We start from the raw sequence: 25,109 nt of genomic DNA, 5'->3' as shown, positions 1-25,109 counted from the left end.
ATGGAAAATTCCCTTCCTGGAGAGATCAGGATTGAATTAGACTCAAGCTCATTCAAACGCAAATTTAGTTAAAAGTAAACACACAAAATAAATTTTGTCCTTGCATAGGTCTGCAGTAAATAGAAAAGTGTGTTTTAAGAAAATATTTACATCTGTATTTTTTTAAGATACTTTTTTCTGACCTGGTTTTTAAGAATCCTTTTAATGAAATTCAGCTTGGTTTCATAAATAATGCAAAACTTGCTTGTGATTAGGTGAGCCTCATCAGATACCCAGAGAGAGAAAGGATATGCTAGCAGGCCCTTCGTATTGCCAGGAATAAGCAATAGCTACACATTTTCCAGGTGGAGGGCTTTGCTTGGTTATAGAATCAGTGAGTCCCTGTAAATATCAGCAGTGCCCTTCCTTGAAGACTTGGGGCTCTTTGCCAACACAGAACCTCTTCCCTGAATATAGCTAGTGCCTCCTCCTGAGCATCACATTTTTTCTGCAGCTGCAAGTTGGTTCTTAGAGTACAAGATATAGTACAGGCCTTTTCTCTTATAGGGCTTTTGTTTCTCTTCTCTTCACTTTAGTTTTTAAGAGTTCAGGGTGGACTTGTTTTCAAATCAGGAATTTCTGATATGAAGGAAACAAAAAAGAAAGAGAAAGCCATTTCTGAAGTCAGTGACCTTTGAAATACATGACTGTTCATTTAAATGGCAGTGGGGGTCGTGGGTGAATATAAAGTTCATGAAGTTGGGCTTAAAAACTTGCTGGAGATGACCTGCTGCATGCAGAGCAAACAGGCATCTTACATGGATGAGCCCATGGTGGAAGGTCTTACTGAATTTATCCTGTCCTATTCTTCAGTGTTTTCACCTCAGAAGTTCATTTCAAGGGCTCAGAGACTTAACGAAATAAGGAAAAGAGAAAGTCTTAAGAAATTATCTCCTCTAAGAAAAAGGAAGATACATGTGCCAGATTTGCTTTCTGTTCTGCTTGTTGTAAAGGAAACAAGGAGTATGTGAATTGTCCGCACCATGTGCACTGGACAGCCCTTTAATCTTTTGAGGGTTAAAGTGCTTTGCTTAACCTAAAAAGCAAACAAAAACCAAAGCTTCTTTAGAAGAATTTGAGTCATAGCTGTGATGTGCTCTCTAATCACTTCCAAAGCAGTTCTTAGACACAAGCTTCACAGGACACTTTTCTGGGCATGGAGTGAAGGGACAGGTACAGAAACATATTTCGTCCTCATCATAGCCTCATATCTTCTAACAGCATCTCAGAGAGAGCACCAAGCGCTTGTCTCCCAGGAACTGAAGTTGAATGTAACAGGGCCAGTATCAGAGACCCTTACATTGTCTGAGCTAATTAAATGCGATCAGAGAGCAGCAAACAACAGCGCATGTGCCGGCTCAGTGCGTTTTCTGCCAGACTTCCTCTAAACATCTCTCTCCTATCAGCCTCCAAAGCCTCTGTGAATAATTAGGGCTTTCAGGCTTTGGGAGGATATAATATTCATTTGAATTGATTCTAGCCTTTGTCAGTCAAGAGGAACATTACAGAGTGCCTTCCTAGAAATATCAGTTCTGAGGGATCTTTATAGCTGTTCTGTAGGGAGTGGGGAAGGGTCAAATAAACTTAAGAGGCTCTGGGTAGAGCAAAGATTAAAAAGCTGTGCAACTTGTCTTTCCTGTCCTTTTAATAGGAAACTCTTCTGTCCCAGAATTAAATTGATCTTTTAGAAGGTACGGAACAGGGGGTAAGCATGGCATTTGATTGTCAAGGGGCTTGACAAGTACAGATCCTGTTTTTATTACTTGGGCATTATCTTGGCATTTCTACATTAAAAGCCAGCTCCACTGGCTTATTCACAGTACTCTGGGCGACAGAGATGGAACAAATCCACTAGACTGCTAACTATGTCCACTCTGAATATATCAGAAATGATTAAATTATGGAGCTGTGTGGATTTGGCTTCTTTATAGTTTTGAGTTTAGGAAACAAACTGGTTCCCTTCCTCCCTTAATCAGCATAAATTTGATATACTGATGTCTACCTCATTCTCCTTTACATGTGCTTTTGAACATGGGGAATGCTATTTTTGACTTCATTGTGCCTTTTTTTTTTTTTTAACCTTTAAGTGTTCTACGTTCTTAGTATTTTCTGTCTGAGACTGTACCAGGACAGGTAGAACCAAATTGCAGTAGGAGGGGGAAAATGAGATAAAATAGAAAAAAGTGAAGGGGAGGCATTTTGCAGGTAAAGTTTATTTTAATAGGATGATGTTATATAACATCCTTTCTCAGTCATGGCAGTCTTACTAATGCTCCAATCCAAAGATGTTTATGGGCTGGGTATGGTGGCTCATGCCTGTAATCGCAGCACTTTGGGAGGCCAAGGCAGGCGGATTACCTGAGGTCAGGAGTTAAAGACCAACCTGGCCAACATGGCAAAACCCTATCTCTATTAAAAATGCAAAAATTAACCCGACATGGTGGTGACGCCTGTTGGGAGGCTGAGGCAGGAGAATCACTTGAACCTGGGAGGCAGAGGTTGCGGTGAGCCAAGATCATGCCATTGCAGTCCAGCCTGGGCAACAAGAGCAAAACTCTGTCTCAACAGAGATGTTTTTGAAGATTCCACCCCAAAGGCTCACTTAGCATCTGGTGTAAATAGTGGACCCTGCACAGGGAGCTGGTCAGAAACCCGACCAGGCCAGAAACTAAGGCTAGAAACTCAGTACCTGATGCAAGGAGGATTTTCTATCACAAGAAGTGGAAAGTAATCTTATTACATGTCTTTAACCCTGGTAGATCCACATACTATTTATTCTTGTACCAGTTAAGAATTATTTCATTATAAATATGTGCATCCCTGTCCTAATGATATACTTTTCAGTTGCAAAAGTCAACCAGTAAGATTGATACAAACCATTCAAGTACAAGAATAATTCAGTGTTTCATTTTGGCTATGGCATACCTGGAGGAAAAAGAGCAAATTGTGCCCAGTTTAGAAGTTTTTGAACTATCACAGCTTAATATTTTTAACTTTTCAGGTTGTATCCACGCCATGCAAGTGCCCTGAATAACCTTGGAACACTGACAAGAGACACAGCAGAGGCCAAGATGTACTATCAGAGGGCTCTCCAGCTCCATCCGCAGCACAGCCGGGCTCTTTTCAATCTGGGGAATCTCCTTAAGTAAGTAGAATATTTACCATTCATCAGGAGGCCTTGAGATTCCATGAAACCCTTTCTTTCTCAACACTCACTTGATTGTTCTGCTCTTCCCTCTTTCTAGAGCTGTATAATTAGAGTTTTCAGACTTTGGGAGTATGTAACATGCATTCTATTTTTTATCGAACAGAAAAGGGTTACATGGTCAGATAAACTGAGAACATGCAGAGTTAAGCAGATCATTTATTTATTGCAAGAAGTTTTAATATGCCAGTATTCTTTGTGAATCTTCGAGAAGAGACTGTGTAATAGTCATTTTGGTCTTTTTTTTTTTTTTTTTTTGAGACGGAGTTTCGCTCTTGTTACCCAGGCTGGAGTGCAATGGCGCGATCTCGGCTCACCGCAACCTCCGCCTCCTGGGTTCAGGCAATTCTCCTGCCTCAGCCTCCTGAGTAGCTAGGATTACAGGCATGTGCCACCATGCCCAGCTAATTTTTTTTTTGTTTTTGTATTTTTATTAGAGACGGGGTTTCACCATATTGACCAGGATGGTCTCGATCTCTTGACCTCATGATCTACCGCCTCGGCCTCCCAAAGTGCTGGGATTACAGGCTTGAGCCACCGCGCCTGGCCCATTTTGGTCTTTTCTTTGTGTGTGTGTGGAGGAAAGGCATTTCTCAAGACAAATATTCCATAATATACTTTAGGAAAAGCAGCATTCTCTGAAGGTACAGACAAATGGTTTAACCACACTTCTACCCAGTTCGTGTTATAAGCAGGAAATAAAGCGAGGCTTGCTGGAATTAGCAGTGCGAATTACTATTGATAACTTTGGTGCTTAGGAATAATTCTCAGATACAACCTCTAGTGTTTGCTTTGTACTTGCTGCCCCGATAAAGGTTGATAGTGTTTTTAAAGTAACTGAAGACTACAGTAAAGGGTGCTTTTGCATCTTGTGTGTTTATTAATATAGCCTAGGCATGTTGGTGATGATCCTGACAATGATAGTAATAACAGTGGCGGTAGTTATGGAATTTAGTTTCTAAACTAAAACAAAAACAAAAACAAAAAAAAAGCAGGTTAACAAACATCAGAAATGGAAATGTAAGAGGTAAAAATGACCAGAAGTGGAGAGTAATATGTGTATCTGTGCTCGTTAAATGCTGACAATCCACACGCTTGCCAAGTTGGTTTTCATCTCCCAGCTTCTAGAGGGCACATATGGCCACTTCTCCAACACCTTCAAGGCTAATGCTTCACTTGGTTCTTTCTTCCTCTCCCTATCAGGATTGTCTCCATTGCTGAGTAACTCAGTATGATGCATCTTTATTTCCTGCCTTTTACTCCTTGGCTATTACAGACCCCCATAGGCACTGAATCTTTTTACTAAATGTACATGTTGATGCACATTTTTATTTTAATCTCATTTGAACAGAAGCATTGGAGTGAGGTTATCACAGAACAGTCTAATATAGTATAAACTGACAAGTGCTGTCCTAGGTCTGAAGTTGTATGTGTAAGAATGGCTTTTCCCACATGCAGGAACACAAAATCAAGGAAACACTACACAAAATAAATGAATGCCAAGAACGTACAGTTAAATAAAGTGAAAGAAATAAAGTGGAAGTCAAAAACTAAATAAAATTAATTTTTCAAATTTGATAACCTTGTTAAAACTTGATAAATCTGAGAATGATGAAAAACAACTGATAATGGGCTGGGCACAGTGACTCAAACCTGTAATCCCAGCATTTGGGAGGCCAAGTCAGGTGGATTGCTTGAGGCCAGGGGTTCAGGAGCAATTTGGCAAACATGATGAAACCCCATCTCTACTAACAATACAAAATTTAGGCGAGTGTGATGGCATGCACCTGTAATCCCAGCTACTTAGGAGGCTGAGACACAAGAATTGATTGGGCGACAGAGCAAGACTCTGCCTCAAAGCAAAACAAAACTTTCAAAACATGGGAAAAAAATTTTTTAAAAAGGGACATTACATAATGGTAAAGGGATCAATGCAACAAGAAGAACTAACTATCCTAATTATATATATAAGTATCCTAAATATATATAGTATATTTATCCAATACAGCAGTCAGATTCATAATGCAATTTCTTAGAGACCTACAAAGAGACTTAGACTCCCACACATAATATTGGGAGACTTTAACACCCTAATGTCAATGTTAGATAAATGAGACAGAAAATTAACAAGAATGTTTAGGACTTGAACTCAGATCTGGACCAAGCGGACCTGATAGACATCTATGGAACTCTCAACCCCAAATCAACAGAATATACAACAGAATATACATTTTTTCTCAGCACCAGATAGCACTTATTCTAAAGTTGTTCACGTAATTGGAAGTAAAACACTCCTCAGCAGATGCAAAAGAATGGAAATATAACAAACAGTCTCTCAGACCACAGTGTAATCAAATTAAACTCAGGATTAAGAAACTCCCTCAAAACCACACAGCTACATGGAAATTGAACAACCTGCTTTTGAATGACTACTGGGTAAGTAATGAAATTAAGGCAGAAATAAATAAGTTTTTTTGAAACCAATGAGAACAAAGACACGATGTACCAGAATCTCTGGGACACAGCTAAAGCAGTGTTAAGAAGGAAATTTATAGCACTGAACACCCACAGGAGAAAGCAGGAAAGATCTAAAATCCACACCCTAACATCACAATTAAAAGAACTAAAGAAGCAATAACAATCAAATCCAGAAGCTAGCAAAAGACAAGAAATAACTAAGATCAGAGCAGAACTGAAGGAGATAGAGACATGAGAAACCCTTCAAAAAACCAGTGAATCCAGGAGCTGTTTTTTTAAAAAAAAGATTAGCAAAATAGATAGACTGCTAGCCAGACTAATAAAGAAGAAAAGAGAGAAGAATCAAATAGACACAATAGAAAATGGTAAAGGGGATATCACCACTGATACTGCAGAAATACAAACTACCATCAGAGAATATTATAAACACCTCTATGCAAATAAACTAGAAAATCTAGAAGAAGTGGATACATTCCTGGACAAATACACCCTCCCAAGACTAAACCAGGAAGAAGTTGAATCCCTGAATAGACCAATAATAAATTTAGAAATTGAGGAAGTAATGAATAGCCTACCAACCAAAAAAAGCCTGAGATTAGACAGATTCACTCTTGAATTCTACCAGAGGCAAAAAGAGGAGCTGATACCATCGCTTCTAAAATTATTCCAAGCTATAGGAAAAGAGGGACTCCTCCCTAACTCTTTTTATGAGGCCAGCATCATCCTGATACCAAAACCTGGCAGAGACACAACAAGAAAAAATATTTTAGGCCAATATCCCTGATGAACATCGAGGTTGGTGGGTGTGTAAATTAATTTAACCACTGTGGAAGACAGTGTGGCAATTCCTCAAGGATCTAGAAATGGAAATACCATTAGACCCAGCAATCCCATTATTGGGTACCCAAAGGATTATAAATCATTCTACTATAAAGACACATGCACTATTCACAATAGCAAATACTTGGAACTAACCCAAATGCCCATCAATGATAGACTGGATAAAGAATATGTGGTGCATACACACCATGGAATACTATGCAACCATGAAAAAGAAATGAGTTCATGTCCTTTGCAGAGACATGGATGAAGCTGAAAACCATCATTCTCAGCAAACTAACATAGAAACAGAAAACCAAACACCACATGTTCTCACTCATAAGTGGGAGCTGAACAACTAGAACATATGGGCACATGGAATGGAACATCACACACTTGGGCCTATCAGGGATGGCGAAAGAGGGGAGGGATAGCAGGGGGTGGAAGTTAGGGGAGGGATAGTATTAGGAGAAATACCTAATGTAGATGACAGATTGATGGGTACAGCAAATCACCATGGCACATGTATACCTGTGTAACAAACATGCACATTCTGCACATGTATCCCACAAGTTAAGTATAATGAAAAGAAAGAAAAGAAAAGAAAAAGAAAGAAGGAAAAGAAAGAGAGAGAAAGAGAGAGAGAGAGAGAGAGAGAGAACAAAAACAAAAAGAATTATCTGGGCATGGTGACTTACACCTGTAGTCCCAGCTTCTCGGGAGGCTGAGGCACAAGAATCTCTTGGGCCTGAGAGGCAGAAGTTACAGTGACCTGAGATCTTACCACTGTACTCTGTCTCCAAAAAAAAAAAAAAAAAAAAAAAATGATGGAACTGAATCCTAAACCATTTATAGATTGTGAAGCAGTAAAATACAAAATAAATTAATTGATGTGAAATTTTTCATGAATAAATTTTAGAGCTGATAAATTGGCAACATTTGGATCATAGTACACTGAGACATAGTTCTTCCATTGTATTCCTTTCTGTATGACTAATACGTTGGTCCTATATAGGATAAGAGGAGCACCTGAAAGCATTAGTAGAATATAGACTAGAAAATAAAACACATTCAGTGTGCTTCTCTATACATATATTTTATTTTATATATATACATATATATATACACACACACACACACACACACACATATATACAAATACACACACACACACACACACACATATATACACACACACACACACACACACACACACACACACACACGCACACACACATACATACATATATATATTTGAGACAGGGTCTAGCTCATTTACCCAGTCCAGAGGTCAATGGTATGATTATGGCTACTGCAACCTCTGCCTCCCGGGCTCAAGTAGCTGGGACTATAGGCATGCTCCACCATGCCTGGCTAATTTTTTTGTATTTTTTTTTAAGAGATGGGGTTTTGCCATGTCACCCAGGCTAATCTCGAACTCCCAGGCTAAAGCAATCCATCCACCTCAGCCAAAGTATTGGGATTATAGGTGTGAGCCATGGTGTCTGGCCTGCTTCTTTGTATATTTATAGCACAATGCAGGTTTTAATTATTGTTAAGTCCACAATTTGTAATTTTCTTTGACCCATCTTAATATACTGCTCTGCTTTTTCTTACTTTTAGTTTTGGTAAAAGTAGGAACATTCAACAGTCTTTTTCCATGCCCAAATCCCCACTAACACTGATATGAAAACTGTGTATTAAAAAAAAAAAAAAAGGAAAGAAAACCAACCAATAATGAAGAGAAGTACACAATTGTGGAAGAAAAAAAATTAGTGCTAAGAGGCTCTTTTTAAAAATAACAAATAGTGTGACAAAAATTAGTCCTATTTATTGTAGGTAGCTAGATACAGGTCAATATGATGCTGTTATTTCACTGTGCTATTTTTATGAGCACTTATTTCATTATGTGAAGTTCTAAGAACTTGTGTTTTTATAAGTCCTTGTATCTGTATATGTTCTCATTAAGAGCCCAGATAACATACTGGTTGTGTAAAATCCTGTAAATGTCTTTTGGGGTACCTAGATTATATAGCTCTAGCTTCAAAATTCATAGAAATGAGTATTTTATCCATAGAAGACAAATATAAAGTCTTGGCTACAAAATGACATTTCTTATTAGGAATGCCATTCTGCAGTTATGATCATAATATGGTGCTGAATTTGGCTCTACTTGAAAATGATGGCAGATATTCTTATAAGTTTTATTTTGCCAAGACGTGAGCAAAAGATGGATGTTCTAACTTTCATTTGTCAATTCAGATCATTTCACTGCTAACAGCTTAAATTAGTACACGTGAGTTAAAAATGCATTTTGGAATTTGGCGATGGCTACTTTTCACAGTAAAAGGAGTTACTGGTTAACCAACATACACTTTTCACCCCTCTCTTTTTTAGTAAAAATCAATTATTGATGATGATCTAAATCAACAACAATGCTTTATATTTGTATAAGACTTTACTGTTTTCTGAATGCCTTTTTTTTTTTTTTTTAATGACGCCCTTCCAATGAGTCTTTACAGTGAATAGGAAAGAAGAGAAAACAAGGTCCTACGAAGTTAACAGAGGTCCAAACAAGTTACCCTTGTTTACCTCCTCTTGCCTGGTACTCTATAGAGCTAAGTGGCTGTATCTGGGTGTAGGTCAGGCTTAGAATCCAGTAGATTAAAATAATGATAAGAGCTAACACTGAAATGCTGCCAGGTTTACAGATAAGGTTCTTCCAATATTCATTATTTAATCTTTAAAACAATCTGTTAGGAGATATATTGCCTTCCTCATCCCCATTTTACGGGAGAGGAAACCAAGGTTCAGAGGTTTTGTGTGACCTTGGCTCAGGCTATGGTAGAGCCAGGATTGAATCCCTGCCCTTGAACTCCTTTTCCTGTTCCCTTTCCATTACCCACGCTGCCCAAATAGCTTTCCAATCCAAACATTACGTAACATTAAACTATTTAATGGCATGCAGTTGCCGTTTGGGAGAAAGGACCACCCTGCAACTCTCTTAAAGAAACAGCAAATTTGATTTACATAACCCTGAGGTTATGTTGCTAAGTAACAAAGAGAGGAGACCCAGAAAATAGCACTTAGATAACTGAGCTTTATTTCTGCATACCTTAATACATTTCTGAGCCATAGCAATGGGCCAAAAGCAAGAAGAGGAGAAAAGCACTTTAAATTTGGTTTGACTTAATCTGTTTTACTATTTATTCACTTTAAGATATACACAATATTGATCACTCTGTTGAGTTAACTTTTGAGTTATTGAGTTAACTTTTTACAATTGTACCCTTCTATATAATCTGCAAGTTAATGCTCCTTCTGAGAATCCAAGTTATCTCTTTACGTGTGAGGAGTTTATATTTGATAATCCCTGAGAGGAAGCACTATCATTATTCCTATTTGATGAATAAGGAAACTGAGATTTGGAGAAAATAAGTAACATGCCGAAGTCCCATAGTGAGGAAATAAGACACAGAATGCAGCCAAGATCTGCCCTGTCCCTTCTGCCTGTAACCACCACACTCTACTGCCTCCTTGTGGCCCACCTGAAGACTGGGCTACATCCTCCAGCACCACTGCCCAGCAGACATGAGAGCCATACGTGTAATTTACATTTTTCTTAGGTAGCCGTATCTTAAAACATTTTAAAAAGTGAAATTATTTTTAATAATAGACTTTATTTAACCCTAATATATTCAAATTATAATTTTAGCATGTAATTAATATTACAACAATTTTTAAAATTTAACATAAAAATTGAAAATATTAATGAGATGGTATGCATTTTTTTTAATGAAATCTTTGGAATGCAATGTGTGCTTTACACTTACAGCATGTCTTAGACTAGTCATATTTCGAGCATTCAATAGCCACATATAATTTGTGGCTACTATATTTGACAGCACAGATGTTTATTAATAACCTTGACTTTGAAAGAAATATGAGTCTTTGTCCAGGCCAGAAGCGCTAAATAAGATGTGATTCTGTCAGAGCATCCAGGCAATCTTACAGCAACTCATTTGAATTTTTGGAATTATGACAGATGGCTTTAGACCCATTCATGGCAGTAGACTTCACTGAGTTGCTATCCAAACATATCTGGCTCCTTTTATGACCATTTCACTGGACTTTGCAGCTAATGTGTTATGATGCTGTGCAGCACATTTACAGTGTGAAAAGTTGATAAGAAGCAGCTTTCCATGCCAGCATTCTTAATTTATATTAATTCTTGTTGGCTTTGCTTAGAATTTAAAATGTCAAAAAAAAAAAAAAAAAAAAGGAAGGAGAAAGAAAATAGACAAGATTAGCATGAACTTTTTATGGATGAACAGAGCGAAAGTCCCTGGTGGCTTGAGAGAATATAATAGAATATTTAAATGTAGAATGGGGGAAAATATTTCTGTGAATGCTTAGTTAAAATAGCTGCTGGAGTTTATTACTGAAATGGAATATAAAAAGAACTTCTTGAAGAACCAGGTCATACCTACCTTATTGCCACAACTAAGTTTTATTCACATAATAGAATATGAGTGTTCTGTAGGTATTACAATAAATCTTATAATCCAACCTCAGAGAAAAATGTAATGGAATGTCCAATAACTGAACTATATAGAAGATGAATTTGATAACAGCCTACATTTGTTTTACTTTATTCTGATCTTTTAGAAAATGGAATATCTAAAAAATATTAGGAGACAGAAGGGTAACCATTACCTTTAAATGCTAGGGATATATTTCCTAACAGCTTTGGTACTAGCCACACAACCATTTATTTCATAAAAAGGAAGTTGATACAGTCAAGACGGTAGTCCTTCTCTATTTTTTAACTGAAGCCCCAGAAAGTAGAGAATGCCAGCCATATGGATAAAAAAAAAAACCTTTTCAACACCCTTACTACCACATTAGTATGTCAGCTTTGGATGGGTATTCTCTGCATTCACCTCTTAGCATGAAATCTACTCCCCACCCTCCACCCCTGTGGTGGTGACCTGTTCCCTCCACCTTTGCTTATCTCTAGTCCCAGTCCCATCACACTTGCTCCCCTTCATCTTTGTCCAAATCATGTGGGTCTCTCTCCAGCTCTTTCTCCCTGCTCTTTTAAAGCCCAATCCACCATCTTCATCACTGCCATTTCACAATTTCTTGTACCTTCTTCCATCATCCTCAGGGACTTGAGCACCAGGGGAGTGACTCACCATTGCTCACCAACCTATGCTGCCCTCTTCAGCAAACCGATCCATCACGCAGTTCCCGTGCTTCTGTCCCTTCAGCACCCCCCCCCCCATTTATGCTCTGTCTTGGCATTTACCAACATGGCCATGCCACTGACTTTTTAATTATGTAGACTTCGTCATTCTCTGGCACTTGAACTCTGGAGTGTTCCTCTTTGAGCTTCACCTCTTACCTCTGTCCTCCCCTCCCTTCTCTCCACTCTCTCACTCCTGCTGACACTTTAAAGGGGTCATGATTATGACCTCCCGCCTCCTCGCTCTTCTCTCTGCTTAGTTGGCTTCTGTAAGGCTTGAGTCTCCACATGCCTTCCATGACAGGTGCTCTTCTCTTCCTGCTCCCTCTTTCCTGCCAGCCCAGCACATGACCACTGTTAGAACATGACCATTATTCTTCTCTCTGATTTTTGTGTTCATAATTTGTAATCCTTTCTCTAATTTATCTGATGTATTTCAGTAATGCACATGATGTCAACTTAGACTCTTTCATGCTTTTCCCATCATTTACCTGCCTGACCAGGCCAACCCAAGTTACTTCACTACCTGTATTTTGCTTTCCCTAGACTGGTATTTCTCAAATTTTTTTTTTATGATCATACTTACGTCTTTTAAGGAGCGTTTTAGGATATTTTTCTTATTATCATTTTCCTCAATTAAATACTCAAGAATAACAATTGTTACATAGCAGTGAGCTTGGAAAGACTACAAACCATTGTAATGTCTATTCAATTCACCACCACCATCCCCACCCCAAGAAGGAATTTTCACTCCTGTAGAGAATGTAGGCTGTAGACTGTCATCCAATCTATCAAATGATAGAGGAAAAAACAATACAAATCTGAGTTGATGGGATCCTTATATGGAAAACAAAATTAGGATTAGGGATAAGAGCTGTTGAAGATTCATTCCTTATGTCTTTTATAGTAGACCATAAGATCTATTTCTCCTGTTTCTCTAATGCATGCATCCTCTGTTCCCTCCTCAGTGCCCTGTACACACACCCAGAAGACAACCTCCTCCCTTACTTTTCCTTAGAATATTCAGATCATTCAAAATTCAGATCATTCCTCAAAATTTCCTGCATGTTCACAGATTCCTCTTTATTTTGCTCTCCCATAGAAGGAAGACTTATTAATATCTTGCTTTTTCATGAGGCTAGTGTTTACACCTGTGTTTATGTGTTTTTTTAATTGAGGCATAACTAACATGTATTAAAATGCACAAATCTTAAGTGTTCAGTGCAATGAGTTTTGACAATTTTATGTGCTCTTATATTTATTCCCAAAACAATGGAGGCAATTTCTGTCACCCCAGAAAGACCTCTCATACCTCTATCCAGTAAATTTCCCCATCCCCTGAGACAATTACTATTTTGATTTTTTTAAATGATAAATTAGTTTGGCCTAGAACTTTATTTTAAAGTGATAATTTGGTATGTATTTTTGGCATCTGGATACTTTCACTTAGCACAATTTTTTAGTCTTATCCATGTTGTTACATATTACTTTTTATTGCTGAGTAGTATTCTATCATAGTAATCTAATATAATTTGTTTATCCATTTACTGTGGGTGGTTTGTTTACAGGTTTGGGTTATTACAAATAAAGGTGTTGGGAATATTCATTTCCCAATCTTTGTATGTTCATTTTTTGGTAAATATGTAGGTATACAATTGTGGGTGTTTAATGTTTTCAGAAATTAGTATTAGTCTGTTCTCATATTGCTAATAAAGACATACCTGAGACTGGGTAATTTATGAAGAAAAGGAGATTTAATGGATTTACAGTTTCACATGGCTGAGGAGGCCCCACAATCATGGTGGAAGGTGAAGCAGGAGCAAAGGCACATCTTACATGGCAGCAGGCAAGAGAGGGCATGCAGGGGAACTGCCCTTTCATAAAACCATCAGATCCCATGAGACTTATTCACTATCATGGCAACAACAGGGGGAAAAAAAACTGCCCCCATGATTCTGTTACCTCCCACTGGGTCCCTCCCACAACATGTGGGGATTATGGGAGCTACAATTCAAGATGAGATTTGGGTGGGGACACTGCCAACCCACATCAATTGACAGACAGTTTTCCAAACTAATTGTGCCATTTTTCACTCTGTCAACAATGGGGAAAGATTCGTTTGCTCTACCTTGTGAACATTTGGTGCTGTGTTTTAGCCATTAGTGATCATGAGTGTAAAATCCACGTGTTTCTGACTCTATTTCTCCCCTCATCTATTATCATAGGCTGTCTCTTAGGTCTTCAAATTCTCCCCAGTCCACAACTTCAGCATGCCCCAGATCCCCCTAGGGGGTCTTTCTCAGTTGAGGTGCTCCTTCCAGTTCTACTCACTTCTTGCTTTTGATCAAATTAGCAAGAAGAATGGTTAATGCCTGGTGATTCTCCTTATCCCCACCTGTTCTCACAGCTGCCTCCTGCATGCAGCTGCTCTGCCAGCTGTTGCTCCCGTAGTTTCTCTGCAGTAAAGAATATGACACTGTTGATCTCCTTTTGATTTTGAAGGTCTTTATTTCATTGCTTCTGTCATAGTGCATTATTTTGCTCTTCTAAATCCAACATCTGCTCTTCTTCCACTCTCCCTATAAATTTAGGGACAGCTAGAAATTCACTTTATATTCATTGCATACACACACAGAGTTCAAATGTCTTAGCATTCAGGGCTTTCCATAGTCCTACCACCTTCCTCCTTGTTCTTCACTCCTCTCCCTTTCTGTATAAACCCAGACCCCAGCCAGATTGACCATTTGTCAATGTATGAGAAATACTAACCTGCCAGGTTACATTTGAGAGGCTGTGGCTGAGGTTTTAAACTCAGAACTTTTCTAGTTCATTGAAAATGTGGTTTCATTTACCTTTGCATTATTTCATAGTCCATGGCTGTTCAAAATTAAGTTCTCTGGGAAATGAGAATGTCTACCTACTTACTCAAGATTTGGCAGTTATTTGTATGTAAACAGATTGCTAATGGTTAAAGTATTTTTGTGAGTCTCGCCCTCCTACTGCAACTCTACTGATTTATACTGTGATTACTAATGAGTTGAGCATGCATTGTTTTAAATCCGTCATGTGCTTTGCAAGGAAAGTACCCTTTTGTGATGACTGCAGTAAACACTGCTGAGCCCTGAAGACAGAACTATCCAGGACGTGCTGTGGGTGGGAGCAAGCTCTGAGGAACTCTCCTGGTTTTTGTTTACATTCTCTTGAAGGAATTGGAATGTCATCATTTTCCTTCCTTGCATAAATATTTCTAACAGAAAATAATTGAACAGGCCAGACTGCTTTGTCGAGTACAAGAGTTTTCAGTAGTCTTCCCTGTCCTGAGAATCACTTTCCTGGAATCATTTGTTTTCTTGTCCCCTTGAGCTCCTGTGCTGCCTGAAAGACTAGGGATGACTCAAGATGTAGGTGAAAAAGGAATAAATTTTGGAATGACTCAAGATATAGGTAAGGCCAGGCACGATGGCTCACATGTGTAATCCCAACACTTTGGGAGGCTGAGGCGGGCAGATCATGAGGTCAGGAGTTTGAGACCAGCCTGGTCAGCATGGTGAAACCCCATCTCTACTAAAGATTTAAAAAATTAGCTGGGTGTGATGGCACACACCTGTAATCCCAGCTACTCAGGAGGCTGAGGCAGGAGAATCGCTTGAATCCACGAGATAGAAGTTGCAGTGAGCTGAGATTACACCATTACACTCCAGCCTGGGCAATAGGGCAAGACTCTGTCTCAAAAAAAAAAAAAAAAAAAAAAAAATCTAGGTAAAGGAGGAATTTTTTTTTAAGAGAAAAGTTCCCCCTATGTTGCCCAAGCTGGAGTGCACTGGCTATTCACAGGTGTGATCATGGCACACAACAGCTTCAAACTTCCAAACTCCTGGGCTGAAGTGATCCTCCTGCCTCAGCCTCCTGAGTAGCTGGGACTACTCTTATTCAATTAAAAGAATAAGAGAAATGTGGATAAATATCAGAAATTCCTTTCTGCACACATCTGTCTTACTTTAGGGTACCAAGTACCTGAACTTTTTATCTAAAGCCCAGTGGAAAATCAGCTTTACCCAGACACTTAAATGTGGCATATAGGCTGTTAGACAGGATTGAAAGGCTTTTAAATCTAAAAATGCTCTGTGTAGGCAGGAAGAGAAACAGGAAGGACAGAAAGAAGAATATGCACATGTTCCACCCCTGCCTGTGGCCTGCAGGGTATGTCCCAGGAAGCAGGATGTAAGGCCCCTTCCCTTCTTGGTGACTCTTTAGCAATTCTGCCAGCCAACCTCCCACCCATTTGTACCTTCCTTAAACAGGGCCCAGTTCCCATAGTTTGGTGTTTTCATGCCGTGCCTCTTGTCTGCCCAGCAGCATAGCAGGGTTCTCTGGCCTCAGCTTTCTAGCCACCCTCCTCTTGCAAGTGACAGGGACAACAGTAACTGGCACTTAAATGGCAGTCTGCTCAGCAATTCTCAAGTCTCATGAGCCTGCCCACACTAGTTGTCTAGGACTGGGAATCGAGTGAGGAGTCGAGGGCCAGGAAACTGTGACGCCAGCGCTTTCTGCCGCATCAGCCTGCCCCACCACCACCTCCTGGGTCTTCTCCTCAAGACCAGCAGCTGGGACAGCTTAGCGAGTTGGAGTCTCGGTTCTACTGCGTAATTACATGTGACCTTGGGAAAAGGATTTTAGCTTGCAATACCTCCAACTGCTCATGTATAAAATGGAAATAATACTAGGAACTACATCTTTCATGAGTACTAAATACAATAATGCATGTAAGTAAGTCCTTAACATAGGACCTGGCACCCACTAAAGATGAAATAAGCTTTAGCTATTATTAATTATCCTCAGCCCAGGGACATCATTTCTCACTTTCAATTTGAAACTCAGGTTCTTGGTATAAAATGAATAATGAATCAGAAGTAGATAATGCATTTCCTACCCCTGCAGTTGGACAGCTTGGGAGAATTTAAACTTTGCTGAGACTCAGTTTCCATCTCTCTCTCTCTTTTTTTTTTTTTTTTTTCTTTTTGATACAGAGTCTTGCTCTGTTGCCCAGACAGAAGTTCAGTGGCCTGATCTCGGCTCACTGCAACCTCTGCTTCCCAGGTTCTAGCAATTTTCCTGCCCTAGCCTCCTGAGTAGCTGGGACTACAGGCATGCACCTCTATGCCTAGCTCATTTTTTGTGTTTTTAGTAGAGACGAGGTTTCACCATGTTAGCCAGGCTGGTCTCGAACTCCTGATGCCAAATGATCTGCTCGCCTTGGCCTCCAAAAGTGATGGGATTACAGGCGTGAGCCACTGCACCTGGCCTCCATCTCTTTGAAACAAAAGGTGAAAATAAGTGATCTTATGGAATTCTCTAGCTGCAAGAATCTGTAGTTTTAACTATGACTACAGGTTTCTGATCTCTTAACTGAGAAGTACAAGAAAAAGAAGACCAGAGAAGAACTTGAAAGTCCCTTTTCTCTCCAGAGGAAGGACTTGCATTGTAACAGCATCCTACCTCTACAAAAAACAAAACAAAACAAAACAAAACAAACAAAAAAAAAAAACCCACCCATGAGGCTTCTGGTAGAAATTCGAGCTGGGAATGTTGTTGGAGAGGAGCAAGGAGCAAGTGGAGCTAGCAATTATTGTCTCCTTCTATGTGCCAGACACTCTGCTAAGCACACCACTCATATTCTTTTATTCCACCCTTACAGGAACCTAGAGAGGTGGAGATTATTTAGCAATAAGCACATTTTTCTTTGGCCACTGGGGCTCCTAGAGATGAAGCATCTAACACATCATTCAGCTGCTAAGGGCAGAGCTGAGATTTAGACAGCCACAAGCCTGAGCCTAAACCTGGGGACATGCATTAAACTGCATCATCAAAGCATCCCTTTCGCAATGGGGTAAATGAATCCTGACTAAATTAAGTTTTTTTCAGCTGCCTTCCCTTTTAGATCCCTACCTGGGAGCGTTGTTTTTACACTTTCCCTCAATCCGGAAAGGATTTAGCATATATATTTGCATACACTTTGAAGTGAAGCTGGTTTGGGACTAGTTTATCCCAGCCCACCTCCATGCACAGTGGGACAGGTGTTCCACTGCCTGGGTGCACAGCAGTGACCTCATCCAGCTGGCAGTAGATACCAAAGGACCAAAGGAGAGGACATCATGACTAACATTTCCTCAGGACCTATTCTGTGCCATGCCCAGTGTGAGATGCGCGTGTGTGTGTGTGTGTGTGTGTGTGTGTGTGTGTGTTGCAACTCCATTTCTGATGCCCTATGAGTGGAGCTTTCTATCTTACCATTTCTCAGTTTCCAGGTGGGAGTAAGGTAGGATGGGGGTAGGGAGGGAAACAAGGGTCCCATTCTCTGAATGTTAACTATTGGGCTAGTGCTACTTTTGCACCAACCTATCTAATGAGTATGATTGTGAATTGAAAACATTTTTTTGAGGTGGAATTTTGCTCTTGTCACCCAGGCTGGAGTGTAACGGTGCAATCTCAGCTCACTGCAACCTCTGCCTCCTGGGTTCAAGTGATTCTCCTGTCTCAGCCTCCTGAGCAGCTGGGATTACAGGCACTCCCCACCACCACCATGCCTGGCTAATTTTTGTATTTTTAGTAGAGATGGGGTGTCACTATGTTGGCCAGGCTGGTCTCGAACTCTTGACCTCAGGTGAACCCCCCAGCTAGGCCTCCCAAAGTACTTGGATTACAGGCTTGAGCCACAGCATCTGGTGAAAACATTTTTTAAAATTCTTTACAACCACATAATATGAATCTATGTCCTCCAGACAGTTCCCTGTGGCTTCTGTAAAAGGTCAAGCAGCAAAATTAGGGCGAACCCCTACTAAACTAGATGCTGTATTGCCCAGGTGTGCTCAGTAAACTTGAATCTAAAGGAAGCTACAGAGAATATAATCTGATTTTTTTCTTTCTGTACAGGAATGATAGAACTGCAGAAAAATGTGTGCTCTGTAAAGATTCTCTCAGCCAGACATTTACAATTTGACTTTCACAATTCAGTTTTTTAGAAGAGCTGGTATAGTGAATATGAAAAAAAAAAACACAAACAAACAAAAAAAACCCAAGAAACAAAAAACATGATCTGTTTCATTTGTGAAGAGCATCAGTTTTGAATCCAACAACAACAAACACCCCAACAAAGGAATAGTAATTAAGAGGTCTGCTCGGCATTTCAAGTTCACACTGTGGTTAATGGGAAACTTTACTGCTGCCAAGAGGGTCGCCAAATCCATTTATTTCTGTTACTGGCATTTCCTACATTCTCCCCAAATGTCAATACTTTTTCAAAGCAAGCATCTGCTTTCAGTTTAAGTGAATATGTCACGAGATGTTAGACAGGAATCCAAAATTTTTCTAGATTGACAAATGTACCCAGTCCTTAATTACTAAAACAAAAATGTGACAAAACCTTTTTGCTTTTGCTAAATATCTGTCATTGACATGGAGCCACGAAAGTGAGATGATGCAAATGTTTTTACTTAACACACAGGAAAAACAGCCCCACTGCTGTATAACCAAAGGGAAAATTCCCTGTGAAACTACAAGTGTTTAACGGCAAAATTTGCACATTCTGAACAAGCTCTAATTTCTACTTAACATTTCTCTTATTAAATCAGTGGTGATGTCACTGGCCCCACAAACACATTCTCAGGAATTTGTAGCCTTTTGGAAGTTCCCAGGAAAAACATAAGAGAGTTGAGTTTTGCTGCAAAATGTTAGGAGACTTTTATTTGTGTTATAACAGATAACACAGGAGCTAAGACTTGGATACGCAATAGAGGATATTCACATAGAGCCCCTGTGAGAGAGAAAACTGCCTCTTCTGATCGCAGTATTCCCCTAGAGTTCCATTCTGCCCAACCCCATCCTGACACATTTCCTGGTTCCAGGAGTATCTCTCATGGGGCAAATTAACCAGCCAGTGCCACCTTTCTCTTTCGCTCAGACTGTCCCAAGGAAGTCTTCTTTATTATTTTTGTTTTGTTTTGTTTCATTATTTTTTTTTAAGCTTCGGTGTCCTATTATATTTAGCCTCTTATTCAGATTCAGTTGATCAGGCAAATCCTGCATGCAAACCAGGGCAGAGTTTCTTAAAGCATGGGCTATAACGTGCATGCTAAGCAGACTCACCTGAGAGGCTTAGAATCCTAATGATTCCTGGGCCCCACCCAGACCTGCTCAATCTTATCAGTCCTGGCATTCTGCATTTTACCAAACATCTGAGAGTCTTACACACCAGAATTTCAGAAGTATTGATCTAAGGGAAAAGTAAAGACAAAATATTTTAGATCATGGAGGATTATTATCGGTCGTCAGCTGGTAACACTGTTTAGCAGCTAAGGAAATCCCAGATGCTGAAAGGCAATGATAATGCTGAATCCTGGAGCAGTTTTATGCTTACCTGCACTTTTTACCTATCCAGAAGTCCCTAAGAGTTCCATCAGTGCCGGTTGAACCCCCTACCAGACGCTCTGAGAGTCCTTGTTGTTCTTCGTGTCTTCAGTATCACATGAGTTCGCAAAAGGATTCAGTTTTCCTTTCTGTGACTCCAAAATCAAAGTGTGTCTGCCAGATTGGACAGGGTGTATACACTGATGTTCAATTTTATCTATTTTTCAGCAGTCATGGCCTAGTTAACTTAGGCCTTTCAATTTAACTCAGAGAAACAACCCATGGACTTGGTCAGTTCAGAGAAAAAAAGTTATTTTAATATTTTCCCCTTTGAAATTGACCTGTCAATTCGGTCTAAATGGCTAAATTATATGTAATACAATGCTATATGAATTTAGGTCTGATGATTATTAGACTAAACATCTATTGTGATGTCAGACACAAAGAAAAATTATTCTGATGTAACCTAAGCTTTTTATGAGTAATTTGAAATGTGGAAGGATATTATTTAGGAGAGACTATGTCAAAAACACCACATTATCCTGGGTTTTAAAAATTAATAAGAAAAGACTAGAGGAGATAGGTTTCAATGGCTGATTTTTAGAAACATTAAATGAGATAATAATAAAAGCCAAAACATAAACCATTCCTACCATGTGCCTGAGATGCATGGGGGTCTGAAGATTTGCCTCAGGAAACACAGCTAGTAAGTGGTAGATGTAGTGCCAGAAGCCAGTCCTTCTTGTTTTTGAGTCTGTGCTTTTAGCTACCATATAGTGGTTAGGTGGGTAGGCTGCTTAGCAGTATGCTTGGTATGGAAAAGATTTTCAGTATGTGGATGCTGTGCTTGTGATTTTCTTACGATTCTAAGTTAGCCTTGGGCTGCCTCTGTCTTTCTTAGGATCACATCTATAATACTTAAAGAACTGTGGAAACAAAAGCATAACACGGGGAATCATATTGTCACTTTTGTCATCAAATTTTATCCAAATATTGGAAAACTTGTTTAAGGAGATTTACAAAGATCTAGAAATAAATAGTAAAACTCTGGTTTAATTAAAAAAAAAAGAATGCAGCAATTACTGAATTTCTACTCCATACAAGTCACTTTTCTAGTCTCTGGAATAGGAAAAAACAAACAAACAAACAAACAAACACTAAGATTAGTAAGATGCAGGTTCCACCTATGAAGGAACTTAAAACCTAGTGGTCACAGACAAATTGTATAACATTTAAGCAAGTGAACACAGAAATGCCAAGTGTGGCCTCAATGGAACAGTCTAGATTTGAAATTCTAAATTAGAGTCCAGGTGCTATCGAAGCTGTGTGATTGGGGACAAATCACTTGAGCTCTCTAAAACTTAAGTTTTTATTAATTTGGGGTGATGGTGGTTGGTATTTTCATCTAAATCTTTGAAAGGGAGATAATTATGCCAAATGTATAATGCTTAGTGAGAAGTAGGGTAAATTACTTAGCATGGTCCTTGGCAGAGAGTCAATGTTCAGGAAACAACTATTGTGAAACATGCAGCTGGAAAAGCTTGTCTGCACGGCACAGTCAGTGTTAGATGGACCTGGACCCTGCTCCCAAGAGGCAGCCGTAGGTGCCCCGCATGTGCTTCCCTAGGGCCTTGGAGAAGGAAAATGTCAAAGTCAGAAAGGGGTTTCTAGGTCACAGTTTCCTACTATATTTTTTTTAATGATGATAAAAAGGCTGAAATATCAGAAACATGATATGTATGTATATATACGCTCTTAATTGTTATGTGTTTTTATACGCTTTGAGCTGGGCAAGTCAGGGAAGGTTTCACCGGGAACCAGAGTTTAATAGGAAGGAGGGAAAAGCCATCTGTGAAGTGGTTTGGCAAGAACAGCAGGCTGAAAGGCAGAAGACCTAGGGCTAGTCCCTTCCTTTTTTTTTTTTTTTGCGATGGAATCTCGCTCTGTCACCCAGAGTGGAGTGCAGTGGCACAATCTCAACTCACTGCAACCTCTGCCTCCCAGGTTCAAGTGATTCTCCTGCCTTAGCCTCCTGTGTAGCTGGGATTACAGGTACCTGCTTACACGCCTGGCTACTTTTTGTATTTTTAGCAGAGATGGGGTTTCACCATATTGGCCAGGCTGGTCTCGAACTCCTGACTTCATGATCTCTCCTCCTCGGCCTCCCAAAGCTCTGGGATTACAGGTGTGAGCCACCCCACCCAGCCTAGTCTCTCCTTTTTGCTTAGGAGCAGGGCAAATCATAAAAGCTCTCTGAATCCCAGTCTCTACTACTGTAAATTGGAGTTGGAGTCGATCCATAATTCTCAAATCTGGATAATTGTCATATTCATATGGAAGGCATCCTATTAAGAGGCGAAGTCTTAGAGCACTAAAGTCTTCTTTAAAGCACACCCCGTGATTTTTAAGATGCAGTGAAGATAATTAATGAAGTACGTTATTGTTAGGTTCTGCAGAATAGATGCCAAAAGCCACCCAGTTTTGCTGGAGTATGGGTACCTGAGTATGTTTGGAATGCTGGCTAGAACCATATTGTAGAGGATTTTAGCCTAAGAGTTTATCTGTAGGTAGTTGGACATTAAATAAAAATTTTTTTATATATGAGAATGTGTTGAAAGCAGTGGTCTAGAAAAAGTTCTTTCAGTTGTCTGCACATAATAAAAGAAGAAGAATAAGGGACCTAAACAGATGTGTGAACCAAGGTATTAGCAAGCAAAACTGAGTAAGGTGCTGAGTAAAACTGTAATAATTTAATACCACTATAGGACTGGTTTTTAATATGGGATAATTATCAGAGAAAAGTGTTATAATACAGATATGAAAAAGGGATGCTGCTAACATCAGAAACAGTTTGAAATGAAGTTTCAATCTCACATAATAATCACATTATTATATAATCAAGGAAAGTTTATTTAGATGAATTATCTTCTCTACGTTATTGTGTCAAAGCCACACCTAGTCCATAAGCTCCCATCCAGGGGTGAGCAAAAGAGACTACAGAAGAAATATTCTCTTCAATCCTCTCCCTTTTAGAAACAATAACAAATCACCACTTATCAACTTATTGGCTTTCTTTACAAAGAATTTAAAGGTGGCACATGATGTCTGTTAGCCTGACTGATTGGTGCTTAGTGACACGCAGCAGCTCCAAAGCAGAAGGAGAATCATCCAGGAGTACACAGCCAAGAAGAAATGTCCTCTCTGCCGAGTCTTTACATGTTGTAATACTCACATACTAAATTAATTACATGATGAGGTGTTTTTCTTAAAGTCTGTTAGTCTCTCACAGGATTTATTTTTTATTGCATTTTAGGTTTTGGGGTACATGTGAAGAACATGCAAGATTGTTGCATAGGTACACACATGGCAGTGTGATTTGCTGCCTTCCTCCCCTTCACCTATATCTGGCATTTCTCCCCATGCTATCTCTCCCCAGCTCCCCACCCCCAGTGTCCCTCCCCTATTTCCCCCCCACAGACCCCAGTGTGTGATGCTCCCCTCCCTGTGTCCATATGTTCTCATTGTTCAACACCCGCCTATGAATTAGAACATGCGGTGTTTGATTTTCCATTCTTTTGTCAGTTTGCTGAGAATGATGGTTTCCAAGTTCATCCATGTCCCTACGAAGGACACGAACTCATAGTTTTTTATGGCTGCATAGTATTCCATGGTGTATATGGGCCACATTTTTCCTGTCCAATCTATAATCAATTGGGCATCTGGGTTGGTTCCAGGTCTTTGCTATTGTAAACTGTGTGTTGCAATGAACATTCATGTGCATGTGTCCTTATAGTAGAATGATTTATAATTCTTTGGATATATACCCAGTAATGGGACTGCTGGGTCAAATGGAATTTCTATTTCTAGGTCCTTGAGGAATCACCACACTGTCTTCCACAATGGTTGAACTAATTTATACTCCCACCAACAGTGTAAAAGTGTTCCTATTTCTCCACATCCTCTCCAGCAGCTGTCGTCTCCAGATGTTTTAATGATCGCCATTCTAACTGGTGTGAGATGGTATCTCAATGTAGTTTTGATTTGCATTTCTCTAATGACCAGTGATGATGAGCATTTTTTCATATGTTTGTTGACCTCATGTATGTCTTCTTTTGTAAAGTATCTGTTCATATCCTTTGCCCACTTTTGAATGGGCTTGTTTGCTTTTTTCTTGTAAATCTGTTTTAGTTCTTTGTAAATTCTGGATATCAGCCCTTCGTCAGATGGGTAGACTGCAAAAATTTTTTCCCATTCTGTTGGTTGCCAATTCACTCTAATGACTGTTCCTTTTGCTGTGCAGAAGCTGTGGAGTTTGATTAGGTCCCATTTGTCTATTTTGGCTTTTGTTGTCAATGCTTTTGGTGTTTTGTTCATGAAGTCCTTGCCTACGCCTATGTCCTGAATGATTTTGCCTAGATTTTCTTCTAGGGTTTTTATGGTGTTGGGTCTTATGTTTAAGTCTTTAATCCATCTGGAGTTAATTTTAGTATAAGGTATCGGGAAGGGGTCCAGTTTCTGCTTTCTGCACATGGCTAGCCAGTTTTCCCAACACTGTTTATTAAACAGGGAATCCTTTCCCCATTGCCTGTTTTTGTCAGGTTTGTCAAAGATCAGATTGTTGTAGATGTGTTGTGTTGCCTCCGAGGCCTCTGTTCTGTTCCATTGGTCTATATCTCTGTTTTGGTACCCATACCATGCTGTTTTGATTACTGTAGCCTTGTAGTATAGTTTGAAGTCCAGTAGTGTGATGCCTCCTGCTTTGTTCTTTTTGCTTAGAATTGACTTGGCTATGCGGGCTCTCTTTTGGTTCCATATGAAGTTTAAGGTGGTTTTTTCCAGTTCTGTGAGGAAGGTCATTGGTAGCTTGATGGGGATAGTGTTGAATCTGTAAATTACTTTGGGCAGTATGGCCATTTT

The 25,109-nt window shown here is 39.5% G+C and overlaps 1 protein-coding gene across 2 annotated transcripts in view; it reads left to right on the top strand.

Moving 5' to 3' along the window:
* TMTC1 (transmembrane O-mannosyltransferase targeting cadherins 1) overlaps positions 1-25,109 on the top strand; it is a 273,230-nt gene that overhangs the window by 212,091 nt on the left and 36,030 nt on the right. For both annotated transcript variants that reach the window (XM_039472167.2, XM_010337431.3), the window contains one exon: positions 3,041-3,184. In XM_039472167.2, the coding sequence (XP_039328101.1) occupies positions 3,041-3,184 (144 nt within the window). The remainder of the gene's footprint in view (positions 1-3,040; positions 3,185-25,109) is intronic.

This window comes from Saimiri boliviensis, chromosome 7, assembly GCF_048565385.1.
Source record: "Saimiri boliviensis isolate mSaiBol1 chromosome 7, mSaiBol1.pri, whole genome shotgun sequence".
NCBI classification, from domain to species: Eukaryota; Metazoa; Chordata; class Mammalia; order Primates; family Cebidae; genus Saimiri; species Saimiri boliviensis.
This window is presented reverse-complemented; position numbering and strand designations above follow the sequence as displayed.